Source organism: Lynx rufus, unplaced genomic scaffold (genome assembly GCF_022079265.1).
Source record: "Lynx rufus isolate CCGP_SWC_20201006 ecotype Redwood Valley unplaced genomic scaffold, mLynRuf1.p SCAF_22, whole genome shotgun sequence".
Lineage (NCBI taxonomy): Eukaryota > Metazoa > Chordata > Mammalia > Carnivora > Felidae > Lynx > Lynx rufus.
Genome location: NW_025814837.1, coordinates 14,576,299 through 14,591,672, shown reverse-complemented (window position 1 = coordinate 14,591,672; position 15,374 = coordinate 14,576,299). Strand labels below are relative to the sequence as shown.

Sequence of the window (15,374 nt, the reverse complement as noted above, 5' to 3'; positions counted from 1 at the left end):
TAAAGGACGCTCTTAAGATATAACTTGGAAAAACTTGAAAAAAAAATTTCAAACATTATCAAATGCAATGCTTACCTTTTAAACATTAAAAGTTTATTTGCACAAACTTAGTAGTATGAGATACAACATAGTTCATGGAAATCAGCCACAATGCTAATGCTTACTAGATTATTCCAAACATTAGACATTACAGTTTAAATCTCAACATTAGCTCTGACGTTGGAATAACATTTCAGTTAATAAATAATTGTGAATATGACCATATGTTCAGTTTATTCTCAGCAGTTTATCATGAATTACAATCATGATTTGGGTCATAAAAATGATAAACAATTATGTCTTCACAAATTGCATGTTTATTTAATTAATCCTGAAGAGAATCTAAAAATGTATTCTGATAGGTTATATAAATTAGGTGTATTTTTTAGCTTTTGGATTTTAACATGCCTGGGTAACACTGTAACTACTTTCATAGGGTACTGGCATTTGCAAAAGTGAGTGGCCACAGTTTTTCAGCCCTGAATTAAATGCCTTCTATGTATTTCAGAGAACTATGAATTCAAAAGTTACTGTTATTTTGGGGTGATCTATAAAGTAGTATAATACCAATGCACGCACACAAAATTTGTGGTAAAGAAAGTGAGTTTTGTTCATTATACTTTCCAGATAGTAGTCACGTCTTCCTAATAATGTTGTTGCCATAAACATATTAGGAAAGACAGAATAATATAAGATATATATTAGATATAAGATAATTATAAGATATTCTGAATTTGTACAATCTATAGTGCTTATAATGAGAAGTCATATTGGCCTTATATTGTCTTTTAAGGGTATCTCTTGACCTCCTACTGTTATCTTCAGTTGTCACAAAGGCAATGGCTCTGTGGAATGCTGACAACATGTGGGGATAGTGTCAACATCCTGCAACAAAGGGCCTCACCAGGATCAATTTTAGCATTTGAATTTGCTACTCTGTTTTGGAATTTTCCTGTTCATTATAGATTTTATTTATTTATTTATTTATTTATTTATTACATTTTTTGAAATGTTTATTTTTTAGAGAGAGAGAGAGAGCAGAGCATGAGCAGGGGAGGGGCAGAGATAGAGGGACACAGAATCTGAAGCAGGCTCCGGGTCTGAGCTATCAGCACAGTGCCCGATGCAGGGCTTGAACCCACTACCGTGAGATCATGACCTGAGCTGAAGTCAGATGCCTTACCCACTGAGCCACCCAGATGCCCCTGCTCATTATTGAATTTAAACCGGTAAGTAAGTTGCCTGGTTTCTTGGCCTAAGAAGAATATTATGTGCTATTTGGTATCAGACTTCTAATAATTAATCAGGTAGTTTAATGCTATCATATATGTTATTCAAATATTTCTAATCTCCTTGTAAAATTTTCTAGACTGAGTGGCAACTGTAGCTAGTACCTATCAAGTGCATAAGGACAAGAGTCAGAAAGTGTAAGAATTTATGGAAACCATCAAATAGTAGAAACAAAGTGTAGGGATCTTACATTTAGGCAATGAGTTAGGTACCAGAAAATACTTCCTTCCAGTGTAAAAGTTTAGGACTCTTTGAAGACAATGTCCAGTTCAACAGTGAAAAAATACATTCCAGTTCTGGGCCCCAAATATTTAAGAAAGCCCCCCCGCCCCGAGCGTAAAAATGACTCTTTATCTTTTTGTACACCTTTTGACAAACTATGTATCTTTTCAGTGTAGGGACCATCTTACAATTTGGGGCGCGTGTTGTATTTTTCCATAGGGAAGAGGCGGTTGGCATTGCTTCCTGGCTTGGTATAATTCATTTATGTCCTTCCAGTTTTTTCTCTCTGATCTCTTTTCTGTATATCTGTCAGCAGCACTCTCCTGGGAGCAGCACGATGCACTTCATTAATAAGAAGGGATTAAAGGAAAAAGCCCTCGTCTCCTAATACACTTGGATAATTTGGTGCCATCCACAAGGCAATAGACCCCTGCTGCATAGATGTCATTAGAAAGGTACAATTTCATTACTTTTTAGTGGCAAAGCCTTGAGTGAAATACAAAATATGTTGTCTCATATGCAGTGGAAAAAAAGTGCTAAAGCTTTTATTCACTTCACGCCTCTAAAATAGTAGAATGCAAAAATATATTTTATGGGTTTTGCATTTATACTGCCTTCCCTTAGTAGTCCTTGAAATCAAGCTTTTATTAAATACTGAGCAAAATCAAGGTTAAAAGAAAATTATTTACATTCTTAAATCCTAAATGAAATTCATGTATTTTTATTAACTAACACATACCTACTAAGTGCCAGGCACTCTATGGAAAACGAACTACAAAAACATCATTCATGCCTTTTTTTTTTTATTACAGCACTAACCTATTAAATACTCTAAATGGAAGTGAGTATAAAAGTGAGTGCATAAGAAGTAAACCATATGGCTGAATAAAAATGATTGTAAGCCAGTAAATTGTAAGCGTATTCAAAAAAATCTGTTTAACTTTCCCTTGCTAACCTCGCTTCCTTTTGAGCTAATATGCTTGCTGCTGGTTGATAGAATTATCTTTTGAGCTGAACACCAACCCCCCACCCTCGCCCCTATTTTAAGCCTTTAGTGGTATTTTGTGCAAACATTTGAACAGAAAAGTCACAAGCCATCCTTAGAATCTCACCCTACTTCTATAGAAGCAGCTCCAAACAGGAAAGGATGGGCGTCACTGGTGGAGGGTGTGGTTGGCCACACATCTGAGAAAGGCACCTGGGATTTAGGAATCTGCCATAAACAAAACAAAACAAAACAAAAAAAAAAAAAACCACCAATGGCACTCCCAAGCACTGCACTGGAGTGATGGCTCCTTGGGAACCTTGCGCATCACTTTCCTAGCACCGAAGAGAATCAGGTTTAACAGTGGTCCATTATCTCACTGCCACAGACACACAACTGCCATTAACACTAAAAAGTGGCACACAGTTGGAACTACGCGTGGGAGAAGAAAGTCCTTGATTATCAGCTTATTTTAAGCCATTCTTTGCAGTGATGGGTGTTTGTTCCACTACTAGCTTTTGTTCAGTGAAATTGACATTTGCAGCTCTTTGTCTAAGATAAAGTTTAGGTTAAGATGATAGAGACTGGGGTTTCCAGAGACCATTCTCCCAACTTAAGGCACAGCAGTACAGGAAGAGCAAAGTATTCTGACAAACGAGTCGGTAATGAAAATACCTTAAAGATGTATTTCATTACGACGTACAATATCTCTGCAAATAAACGATTGGTCATCTAGTCAGCTTTGAATGCAGAGTGTTCTGATGCCTTCTCCCTTTAGTCTGCAACCATGGCCTTCCTTGTCTCTCGTGCATTTTAATTCATTAAAATATCATCACAGGCACGGTGAAGATTATCACCAAATCTCATGAGAAGTGACAGAGTGCAGAAACGGGGACAGGGACAGCCAGTTTTTATCTTTCAGAGTGAGCAGAGCTTAATCACAAAAAGTCAGGATTCAGCTAGTTATGTTCTTGTTATCAAAAAGAAATCTCAGCTAATGTTTAAATATAGATAACCAAAGTCACAAACAAAACCCCCAGTTTTGCCAATAAATTAAAAAATATAAGCAAAATGGTTAAGTAGTTAAAAGCATAGGTCGTTAACCTCATGTGGTGTATTTGAGGATGTGCACTGAAAACAGATCAACTCTTTGATTCCAGAATATGGATTGCCTCTTTCCTTATGATTTTTTTATAATGGTACTTTTTCCTCCACTCCCATAAGATCTTATGAGTCTGTTTGTCCTGAATCTTAATAGGTATTTCTTACGATTTGGATATTTTATCAGATAGAACTAAAAAATATAAAGGGTTTCCGAACATTCTTCAAATTTCTGGGCTTTCCACATTACCCTGGGCACTGAAGAAGAGGAAGGAATATTATGAATTAGAGTTCAGGTTGAAAGCTGGGTATTTGAAATATAAATGGAAATAATTCATTAGCAATGACCCTTGTTAATATTCTTTTGCCGAGGTAGTTTTTAAGAGGGGACTGCCCACAAAAGAGCTTGTTATATTTCCTCTGTTGAATGTGCACGATTCTGTGGCACATTGTTTTGGCTTACTGGAAAAAACACTCAAACGAGGATTGACAAATACCGGTTTCATGGTAGAGGAGGAATAAGCTGATAGGTATGTCTTTAAGTTCTGTCGGGCAAGACTTAACCAAATCTTGATACTCATTTTAAACTGATAATTAATGAATGGCAATAAGATAAACTAGATGCCTATTTGCTCTGGGGACACTTTAAAAAGACCTCTGTTTTTAGATTTGGAATTCACAATAGGTTTCTTCCATTCGTCCTTGGTAGAATAGTGAAACATTTCTTGTCTAGACTGAATAATGAGGCAAGAACCAATGACCCTGCGCATGTCTAATTTATAATAAATCTGTTTCCTTAATGGGTGGAAGGAAATCTGAGGACAGTTCTAAGTGTTCTTGTCTGCTTTCAGTGCCATCTTCTAGTCATACTGAAGACAACACCTCTCCGGACGGGTCTTTCCCCTTCTTCTCCTCTCCCCGGTCAATGTCAATCACGTGCACCACTCCAGGTTTTAGGATCAGGTCATCAGTCTCTACCTGACTCCTGTTGTCCTCCACTTCCATGTAACTCCCTTTTGTTTGCTGGGCAGCTTTGCTGAAGGCTTCTTTAAAACGACGTTTGAGTTCAACATCTGGACAGAAGATATACTCGTAAAGGCCACCGGCGAGGACAGCTCCTATTATTGGTCCAACCCAATATATCTGGAGGAAAAGATGGAAGCATTATAGAATGAGTGTGGAGTAAAACTATTCCTTTGAACGACTCGTGAATAGAGAGCTTAGCTGGTTTACATTAAGAAAACAAATGTGTTGTGTGGAAGAAAGCAGAATTGGGAACACTGTAAGAGAATACATCAAATGCACACCAGAGATCCATAAACTGCTAAATAACATTTGAACAGAAAACGAGGAGACTGTTTTCTCTTTTCTTGCTTTCACTAATTACTTTCTTTCCATTTTCTGAGAGTCCTTAAAGTCAAGATAGCTCTTCTTTAGGGGCGTCTGGGTGGCTCAGTTAAGCCTCTGACTCTTGGTCTTGGCTCAGACATCGGGCTCTGTGCTCACAGCACGGAGCCTGCTTGGGATTCTCCTTCTCCATCCCTCTGCCCCTCCCCCTCGCCCACATGCATGTGCATGTGCTCTCTCGAAAGAAATAAAGAAACATTAAAAAACATATTAAGAAAAGATAGCTCCTCTTTGGTGGTACTGCACACTAAGTAGATGCAAAGAATTCTTCAAGTAAAATAGAAAAAAATTTCTAGAGAGTTATCTTATTTTCTTAATATTGCCATCATACATTGGCTTTCTGCATAATTGTGACCAATATACAGCTTTTATCAGTTGAGCTTTAGTTGTTCAGTGGAGCATGATAAATGGAATCCCAGCTCCACCGCTTAGTAATTTGGTCAGTTTTTGTGTCAATTACTTGAGTTCTTAAACCTTAATTTCCTCATCTGCAAAGTGGGAATTGTAATAATACGTACCTCATGGACTGTAAAAATTAAATTCAAACAATACTTGTAAAGTATTTGGTGGTTTTAATTTCATAGCAACCGGCTTTATTCCATGCTTCCTAGGCAGTTCAAAGTTGTATGTGAACAGGCTGGAGATAAGTCATTTTCTGTTTGTTACATGCTTTTCTTTCTTTAAAAAAATTTTTTTTAACGTTTATTCATTTTTGAGAGAGAGATAGAGTGCAAGTGGGGGAGGGGCAGAGAGAGAGACACACACAGAATAGGAAGCAGGCTCCCGACTCCAAGCTGTCAGCACAGAGCCCGACGCAGGGCTTGAACTCACAAGCTTTGAGATCATGACCTGAGCCAAAGTCAGAGGCTTAACCAATGGACCACCGAGGCACCCTCTGTTTTTTACATGCTTTTCCTCCCTAAAATCTGGTGATTTGATTTAATTGAAAACCTCATGGTTTGTTCATTACTCTTCTTGCAGAGCTCTTTCATCCTCATGGTTCTTACCATGGTCACTTGGTGCAAAAAATCCCACCTTGTCTCTTTGGGGCATCTGGGTGGCTCAGTTGGTTCAGCGTCTGACTCTTGATTTTGGCTCAGGTCATGATCTCATGGTCTGTGGGATTGAGTCCTGTGTCGGGTTCCATGCTGACTGCAGTGAACCTACTTGGGATTCTCTCTTTCCCTCTCTCTCTCTGCCCCTCCCCTGCTCATGAGCTCTCTTTATTTCAAAAATAAATAAATAAATAAATAAATAAATACACAAAGAAACCAGTACTGAGTTTATGGATGGTGGTTAGTTGAGGCTTAGCAATTCCATAGGATTTTTCATCCAACATGGAAGCTTTTTATCGTATTGTTATTGTATCTAGAAAAAACTCAGTTTTGAGTTTCGGTAAACTTCAACATTTGCTTTAGAGCACGTATATGCTGCAGAATATTTGACACTCATTCAACAGATTCAATTAGGCAACAGAAACCTTGTTTATTGAGCCGGTTGTACTTAGCACTTTTCTTGTATTAACTCACATAATTCAAACAGCAACCTTTGAGGTAGATATTATTATTATCCCTCTTTTATGAGTAAGAAAACTGACACCCTGAGCGGATAAGAAGCTTGCTTAGGAGTTCATGCTTAACAAGTGCTTGAACTGGGATTTGAGGTCTTTGTGATTTCAAACCTCTCTTTGGAACTATTGCACTGTTTTCCATGATACCGCACTTATCTCATTTGAAAAAAATAGGAGAGATGCTTTTCTGGCTTAAGACACTTTCTGGAAGTTAATTCCACTTAGCATCCTCATTGCAAAATCTAAAGACAATTCAAAATTTAAGCTGGAGATGAGCACATATACTTAACGTGGAAAATACTGGTAGAGTGGTTGTGAGCACCAAGCTCCTATCTTGAACAGAAAGAAACCATGTAAGAGTTGCCCTTTCAAAGGAGAAATGAGAGCCCTCCTCTAAATGTCTTTGCTCTCTGTTCCTTTGGTAAGAGCTCATTACATATGGTCTATTCCACATGCTACAACTCTCACAAGGGAAACAAGGGTCTGCTAAATAATTATGATGCATTCCCCAAACACCTATGAAGAATACATCTGGCCACACGCTCTCCAAAAAGAGCAAATCTCAGTTTCAAGTTGCTATTCCAAAACAAAGTCAAAATGTACTTTAAAATGACTCTCAAAATGTATAAAGGTAAATAATTTTTATTGCTACAAATATAAATGTTATGTAAAGTATCAAGATGAAAACTAAAACAATGTCATTACACTAGCTAGAAAATTCACCATTAATATTTTGATGTTATTCTAGTCTATCAACCAATCAATCAATCAATCTGCAAATATGCTGTAAATTAGTTCTAAAATTCACACAATTATTGCTACAGAATGGACATTCATGTTCAGTAGGATTAAGTTTGTTATAACATAGGTCTGCAATAAGGGGAAACCTTTAATTCAGTCAACAAGGTAAAAAGTTTCCCACTATTTGAATTTTAGCTAGCTTACCACAACCAGTAGGTAATTATTAAAAACATACATTTTCACCCCCATTTTAAAGTCCTCATCCATAAAATTAAAAGTTGCTATTTTTCTAAATTTTAATTACAAAAAAAGTTTGAATGTAAGAAGTTGAGCTTCCAATTGTACTTCTACCATAATTAACTATATGCTGTCCATTAAAATGTTCCACTCATGTCAACGTGGCAAACATTTTGAGACATAAATGGAAACATCAGTGGCAAAATGACCAATCTCATGGATGGTATTACTGACATTCATTGTATAGCTGGGTGCAAAATCTTGCTTTGAACTCTGACGCTCGTTCTTTCACGATTGAAATTACTTTTTTTTCTTTAAATTTTTTTTTAACGTTTATTTATTTTTGAGACAGAGAGAGACAGAGCATGAACAGGGGAGGGTCAGAGAGAGGGAGAATCTGAAACAGGCTCCAGGCTCTGAACTATCAGCACAAAGCCTGACGCGGGGCTCGAACTCACGGACCGCGAGATCGTGACCTGAGCCAAAGTCGGCCGCTTAACCGACTGAGCCACCCAGTCGCCCCTGAAATTACTTTTAAAGACTCAGTACCTTTTTCTGTCAGTGCCCCTAGTAATGGTGCCATATCCTCTTATTGGCAACGTGCACTACGGTTGAGTGGATGTAACTGGGTCAATAACCGCTGTATGAATGAGATCCAAACACCAGTGACATGTTGTTACGGTCATGAATTAAAACCAAAAGTTGCGAAATAGCATTCACAACATATAAGTGACAACGGGAGTTAACCTTATTTGAGGCTGGCAGACGTAAGTCCCATATCTCATATTTGTATTGGTTATTAGAAGTTGGCATGTGAGTGGTCTTAAAACTGCTGCATTATTCATTTAAGGGATTTAAATGCCTGTGTTGTAAGAAACAATTGAAATAAAATTGATTGTGATATTTAAAAATTGGATATCACTGCTCTCTGGAAGCGCTGCCACCGCATTATTAAGTAGGTTAGCCAGTGAGACTGGAAAGTGTGCCTCTCCTAAAGTCATTTGTGTGTCCAGGTACGGTTATGGTGATAATAGCATAAACATTTGCAACATCTAGTCCTCTCCATCTGTAGTTCAAGTGCTCCCAACTCACATACTATTAATTGGGTCCATGCTTTTGTAAACAAAAACGATAAATATTTTTGCTCTGGGCATTGCATTTAAGCATTTCTTTCCTCTTCTTCTTCTTCTTCTTTTTTTTTTTTTTATTTCTTGGTAGGTATATATTTTGTCATTGCCAGGAAGGCTTTACATTCAATTACTTAAACACTATATTCACCACACTATCCTGATTTTCACTTGTTCCACATTGACAGCCTGCATGCACAATGTATTCTGCTTCAGTCTATCAGATACGGTGCCCAGAGCAGTGCTTATATAAAAAAAGAAAGGCTATTACTGAAGACCCAGGACAGATATAAGGTGAGATGTTCTACCGTAGACATGTGCTCGTCTCTCCCTGGTCTTTATGAAAGATGTAATAAAGTGGAGGGGGGGGTCAAGGTTGAGAGGAAGTAAGAAAACTAGTGGGCAAAGAAAAAAAAGAGCTACATGGGCAATTGTTAACTGCAGGAGGACAGGTACTATCGACATGATGGTTACCCAGTGGTTTTCCCAATTTCCCATGATAACCGCAGGTCCAAAGGATCGGGCAGGGTTCATGCTGGCACCAGTGTAATTGATCTATAGGGAAAACAACAACAACAAAAACAACAACTTCAGACATTGCTGAAACAGGGCTAGTAACAGGAAGCATTCATTGCAATTTGCTACCATTTGCCAAGTCAGTTAGAGGAACTGTCAAGACGTTAGCAGCCATATCAACCTTCTCATCATAAAGTTAGCAAAATCATCACCTAACGTGGACAGACGTGGCTGGATACTAAAGAACTACAGCTGTAAAACACAATATCTTTAGGCCAGCTCTAGGGTGATGATAAATGAAATGAATCAATTATTTAAATGGACTTGGAAACTTACTGCAAATAAATGTCCAATTGCCACAGAAAATCCAATTGCTAAAGCTACTGAACCAGTGACATCAGTCCGTTTGGAATCACAGCTGGCAAAAATAGTAAACACCAGCTGAAATGTGATTATCAACTCCACCAGGAGACCGTGACCAGCAGAAAGACTTCCATGAACCTAGAAAGAGAAAAATGCTCTATCTGAATTGAAGCATGATTACATTTTCTATGAGAACATATTATTGTGAAAGGCATATTTCATCACTGGAAAAAGCAATGGTTAATTTGAGTCATCTATTCTACCCCACGAGTGAGACACCCACCCCCCCCCCACTCCCCACCGGCTGCATCCAAAAAAAAAAAAAAAAAAAAAGGAATAAATTTCCACTCATTTTGGGCCATCACAGATAATTAATTACTCTTACAATGACCAAGCGGGAATTTGTGCTGAATGTCCTTTTCTACAAAGGAAGCAAAATGTGCCACTGCTGCACTTAACTTATAAAGGAGTTTCTTGAGAGTCTTGTAATTTTATAAGGCAATGATTAAATCCATTAATTAGGTTTAAATTAATTAATATATATTTCAATTAAAATTTAAACTGTGTGTGGTTTTTAAATCAATCTGGTGCTGAGCTAACAACTGATACTCCTAATCAGTTAAGAACAAAACTAGGATCAAATGCCAATTTATTTTTTTAAGTGTGGTCCTTGATGTAGATCATTTTAAGTCTCACGAACATGACAAGAAACAAAATTTAGTGAGCCAACCAATGGCTGTAATAAAAATTCCTTAAGCTAAATATATAGTCTAGTATAGTCATGGGGATGGGAGTGAGAGAGAATATAGCAAACGATGATAATATATGGATACGCTCAATGTTGCTGGATCAGTTCCCCCCTGTCAAGAATCGTCAGAAATTCCCTGGGAATAAATTTGCAATTTTAGAAAAGTCTCTCAGGCCACCGAGGTGGCATTTAGCAGAGTCTGCAAGAAGCTTGGAATCCTAGTTTGAAAATGAGAGCTAAAGATGCTACCGTGGTGACCCCCAAGCCCCCCACCACACTGGGAGGTGTGACGAGGTAGAGAATCCCAGCTCCAATGATGGCGCCCAGGCACTGTGCGGCGACGTAGAAGACAGACTTGGCGATGCTAATCTTCCTGGTGCACACCATGGCCACTGTCACAGCAGGGTTGATGTGGCCACCGCTGATGTGGCCAAAGCACTGTACCATAGTTGCAATGCTGAGCCCAAAGCAAAGGGAGATGAGAACCATGTCGACAGGTAAGGGCTTTTCCGTTCCACCCCAGTTGATGGTGGATCCCAGGCTGAGGAGAACAAAGATAAGCATGGCCAGAAATTCCGCTGTGACTGCCTTCCAGAAAGCTTGAGTCCAGACCCCTTTGAAGGCCACCATGATGCTCTCTCTTCTACACAAAGGTCCACACTTACTGAAAAGAAAACAAGTTGATTGATATCAGAAGCTATCAAACCAAGGTTCGTGAATTTGGGTGAAGACTCGGGGCCTGTAGTCTTGCCCTTCTGTGGGGAAGGGCCCCCTCAAAGGTTATTTGATACCAGGAAAGAATGCTTCCAGAAAACCTTCTTAATTAACGAATTAATTGTCCCCTGTTATTCTAGCCTCCTTTTATCTAACATTCGAAGCTCAGCCAGTTTCCCTGATTTGCCCCTAAAAAGGAAAATGTCTAAATCAAGTTTCTTAAAGAATTAAGAATGAAATGTATTTACCTCCCAGCAAGAGCTAATTGCCTCAGAGCAAGGTTTTGAGTTTCAGTGTACTTTTAACATGCTGTTTATATTTTGAACGTAAAGCGATTCAAAAAAAAGGGGGGGGGGGAGGTCAATTGCAGTTTTGCACTTTATTGCTCAAAATGGCATTCTGAAAGTGGATTTGTGGAGCGTGATTCTCCTCTGCCCCAGCAGAGACTGCGGATTTAGAGGAGAGGCCAGCGAGGAGGCCCGGAATGCCGAAGTCTGTCTTTCCAGAAGGTGAAGTCGTTAGGGGGCGGAGAGCTGGCAGGGGCGGTGGGAACCGGCGGGGCCTGAGCGGGGGCAGGGACGTTCCCTCCGTCTCCCCTGCGGGCCTGGACGCTCGGCACTAGGACGCGTCGGCCGCGGGCCCCGGGCCCCGGGGGAGCGGCCACCCCCGGGCCGGTGCCAGGCCCCGGGGCAGCGGCCAGGTGGACAAACAGCAGCCTCCAGGCGCGCGCCCCGCCCTCGTCCCCGGCGTCCCCGCGGCCGCGCCTGGGAAAGCTGCATCCTGGCTCCGCGGTGCTTCTGCACTGCGAGGGGACAGTCCCTCCTGGCGCCTGACCCTCTCTCGACCCCTGACGTTACCCTTCAGAGACACCTTCTCAATGTGATCCTGGAGGCGGGAGTAGGAGCCCCGGGCACCCCGCCGGCGCCCTCCAGGGGGCAGCCGAGTGCGGGGACGCGGAGCCCCGCGGGGTGGCGGGGGCGCGGGGCAGGGCGCGGTGCGGGGGACAGTGGTCCTCAGAGCAGAAGGCTCCGTGGACAGCGACCGTTCTCCAGCGTCTTCTTGGCGGCCATCTCCTACTTCTGCCTGGCCCTGAAAGTCGGGGGGCTTGCCACTTCTGGGGGATCTTGTGTCAGCGGGGACCTGGGTGGGGAGCGGGGAGGAGGGTGCGGTACAGCAAGACAGCCACCGAGAGGGAACACTTTGTTCCTCCAGTCTGTTTTCCTCATACTGTCTGAGGATCTTTGGAGCTGAGAAAGGATGGGGTTTGAGGATATTAATGCCCAGTGCTCATCTGGGCAAGAAATGGCTAGAATTCCCGATGTGGGGGTCAATGACACTGGTTACTCCATTATTCAAGGCATTTGCTCTTATCCTTTGCCTGTTAGAGTCGTGAGAGCGAAGGAGTGTGGAGGACATTTAGCAGAGACTCTGATCACCAGAGGACAATGAAAAGGGTTAGGCAAGAAAGTCAAGCATTTGAACACATTAGAGTTATTAGAGCTTTCCCCTTGATGGATTATTGAAGAGGAACCGCCCCTCCCGCCCCCCCCCCCCTTATTGTCCCCAGGAGCCTGGGTTCTGGATGAACAGTAGGGAAATGCTGTGCCAAAAAAGGGCTAGGGGAACTCTCCCTTGACCTTTAGGATCTCAAGTCAGCCTCTGCTTTGATATGGGGCTTTGCCTCAGTGTTGGAAAGAGAAACCCATTTTCTGCCCAAGGCGGGGGTGGGGGGGGATAGCTCCAGAAGGGGGACAGCCAGCCCTGTCCCAGGTGTCCCCTGCCTGTGAGCTCCTCTAAGTGAATCATGTAATTACAAGAAAACCCAGCTGGGAGGACAATGACATCATATTCCCTCGAGGAAGAGAAAATAAAGAGACAAAACAGCACTTGGAACAGGACAGGGAGTATGCTCTGGGAGAGACATTAAAAATATCCCAAAGGGGAGAAACTCCAAGAACTTACAAATTGAAAAAGAAGCTAGGAAGATGGCTTCTGAACTCACCAGCAGCCCTCGGCCGAAGCCGGGATGGGGGGGGAGGGCAAGGTGCCGCCACAGGTGCTGGTCGTCTGTGACTGGATTAAGTGGGAAAAATGAGCACAAAGCAGGGAGCTAGGGAGGCTGGTGGGCAGGAAGCCTCAGGCCCCTTATGAAGGCGAAGGTGGAGGCATGGATCACCAGGAGAGGCGGGTCCTGGCAGAAGGACTCCTCCCTGCTACACCCTTTCTCCGTCACTTTCCCCAGTCCCCCTGAATTCTCTCTCCCAGCCCATTCTCTCATGCCTCTCCAGAGACCTGATTTAAGAAACTCAGTTGCTCTTTCAACTTCAAATTTTCATCAGCCAGAGAAATGAAAACAATAATAACGACGATGACACCCGAATAGATAAATAGGTTCCTTAACAGTGATTTTAGCTTTTTTTGGAAAGCCCACAAAATCTGATCTCCTTCCAGCGCAGACCGAACAGCCTCAGTTAGCCACGAACCCCAAAGTTTCCAGGCAGCACATACATACCCCTGACCTCCCAAGTGCTCCCCTCAGCGGAGTCTGTCATAGCTCCTGTTATTATCAGCAATGTTCCCTTATGTGTTCGCACTCACTGGAAATGGATCAACACCATTTGTTTTGCTTCCTTCGCCCCAGAACAAAGGGGGTTTGTTGATGTGCCCGGGTTGTACTGAACCGGACACATTACTTTCTAGCTGAACACACAGCCTGATCCGCTTCTGGACAGCTGAGCCTCTGGGTGAGTAATTTTTCTGATGAAAAATACTGCAGATAGATTTTACCTCCATAGGGTAATTTTCCTGTGCATGCACAGGTCTTGAATATATGGAGGCTTTTGCAGCAAAGCATCCTTTTATCCCCCTTCTACCTTCTCTATGCCTCTCTTATGAACATGCCCAATACCCAGATCTATAAGCATCGCCTACCTGCCCTACGATTTCCTTCTAGATTCTGAGAAGGCACATATATTTATAATAAAAGAGTCAGAGTTTCATCTTTTGGCCCTGAGCTTTGTTCCCTTAAGGCAAAGAAGGACTTACCCCCACTGCCTTGCTTCAGGTCTGCCACTCATGCCTTCCCTGGCCAGAGTGCAGCTCTCATTGCCTGCCCCACAGCTCCCAGTGCACTGGGAGTCAGATTACGGCCACTTGTCTGATTGGGTTTTTGGAGTGAAGGGGTGGAAAGACTCTGTACCATGTGGCAATCGTCGAGTTATATTTGAACTTGAAATAACTTTTCTCTACCTGATCCCTGTAGACACAGGGCATTTCAGGAACACAAAACGTTTGCTTACACTGTATTTCTTTAGCCGGTAATCTTTGAAAATGAGGACTTCCCCCAATTTGTATTTCAACTCTTCTCACCACAAAGGATTGCTGAGAATTGGTCTTGTTTGGTTGCGTGTTGTAGGCAGAATTGGGCAGCCATGAGAAAACAGATTTGTGTTATCCAGCAGTTGAGATGAATTGAGATCTGGGCTGTAGTGCATTTGCTGTTGAGGGGCTAACTATCCAATGGGTTCTATTAGAAGTTTTTGACCTGAGAAGCAGCACAACAGAGCAGTCCATATGTAGCCTGGGCAGCTCTGATTTGGACGATAGGGAAATAGGAAAAATAGGAAGCAAGACTTCCAAGGTGCTCCTCTGACTGTTACATTAATAATAATTGCTGGGTATGGAGTAACAAATTTAAAAATACGCAGGTTGGGTGGGGACAACATTTTTGGAAATCGTAGGTAAATTTGATATCTACAAACCTAGGGACCAGACTGACTGCATCATTTGTGGGGCCCAGAGCAGAACGAATGCATCACAATGACAGTTTTTTGTTTTCTTGTCTCATTTGGGGACCTAAGATTTGGAAATGGGTGAAAAGCTATTAGAAAGAGAAATTAAAATTTTGAGGGTGAATGTCAGAGGAGCATTTTATTATTGTGTCAAGCATTCTCAGATAATAGAGATTGAATTTACACCCTTAAGAATGTGGTTACACACTGATGGTTGTCCATGTTGGGGGGGGTGGGGATGGTGTTGGTTTGGCCTTCTTAAAATGTGCTCCCTGAAGGTAAGAATAAATTCTGATGAGAAGTGAAGGGAGCATTTATGCGACTCTGCAAAGAATGCTTAAAACATTTCATGTTGATTCTTTAAAAAAAATTTTTTTTAACATTTATTCATTTTTGAGAGACAGAGAGAGACAGAGCATGGGTGGGGGAGGGGCAGAGAGAGAGAGAGAGAGAGAGAGAGAGAGACAGAATCCAAGCAGGCTCCAGGCCAGGCTCTGGGCTGTCAGCACAGAGCCCAATGTGG

At 41.7% G+C, this 15,374-nt stretch overlaps 1 protein-coding gene across 2 annotated transcripts; it reads right to left on the bottom strand.

Moving 5' to 3' along the window:
* Positions 1-4,501: 4,501 nt before the first annotated feature.
* On the bottom strand, positions 4,502-14,146 carry AQP4 (aquaporin 4). 2 transcript variants are annotated; one of them, XM_047087084.1, is made up of 5 exons: positions 14,106-14,146; positions 10,596-11,010; positions 9,572-9,736; positions 9,194-9,274; positions 4,502-4,780 (listed from the first exon to the last, which is right to left on the bottom strand). In XM_047087084.1, the coding sequence occupies exons 1-5, from the start codon at positions 14,135-14,137 to the stop codon at positions 4,502-4,504; spliced, it is 972 nt and encodes a 323-aa protein (XP_046943040.1). In that variant the 5' UTR covers positions 14,138-14,146. The 2 variants fall into 2 exon arrangements, with proteins under 2 accessions (XP_046943040.1, XP_046943039.1); XM_047087083.1 differs by lacking the exon at positions 9,194-9,274 and having other exon boundaries at positions 14,106-14,137.
* Between the last annotated feature and the right edge of the window lie 1,228 nt (positions 14,147-15,374).

Coding starts and splice junctions, on each gene's coding strand:
- AQP4 (XM_047087084.1), bottom strand. CDS start 14,137: ATGAGTGGCAGACCTGAAGCAAGGCAGTGGGG. Junction 11,011..14,105: donor CCTGAAGCAAGGCAGTGGGG/GTAAGTCCTTCT, acceptor TTTTCTTTTCAG/TAAGTGTGGACCTTTGTGTA. Junction 9,737..10,595: donor GGGGCTTGGGGGTCACCACG/GTAGCATCTTTA, acceptor TTCTCTTTCTAG/GTTCATGGAAGTCTTTCTGC.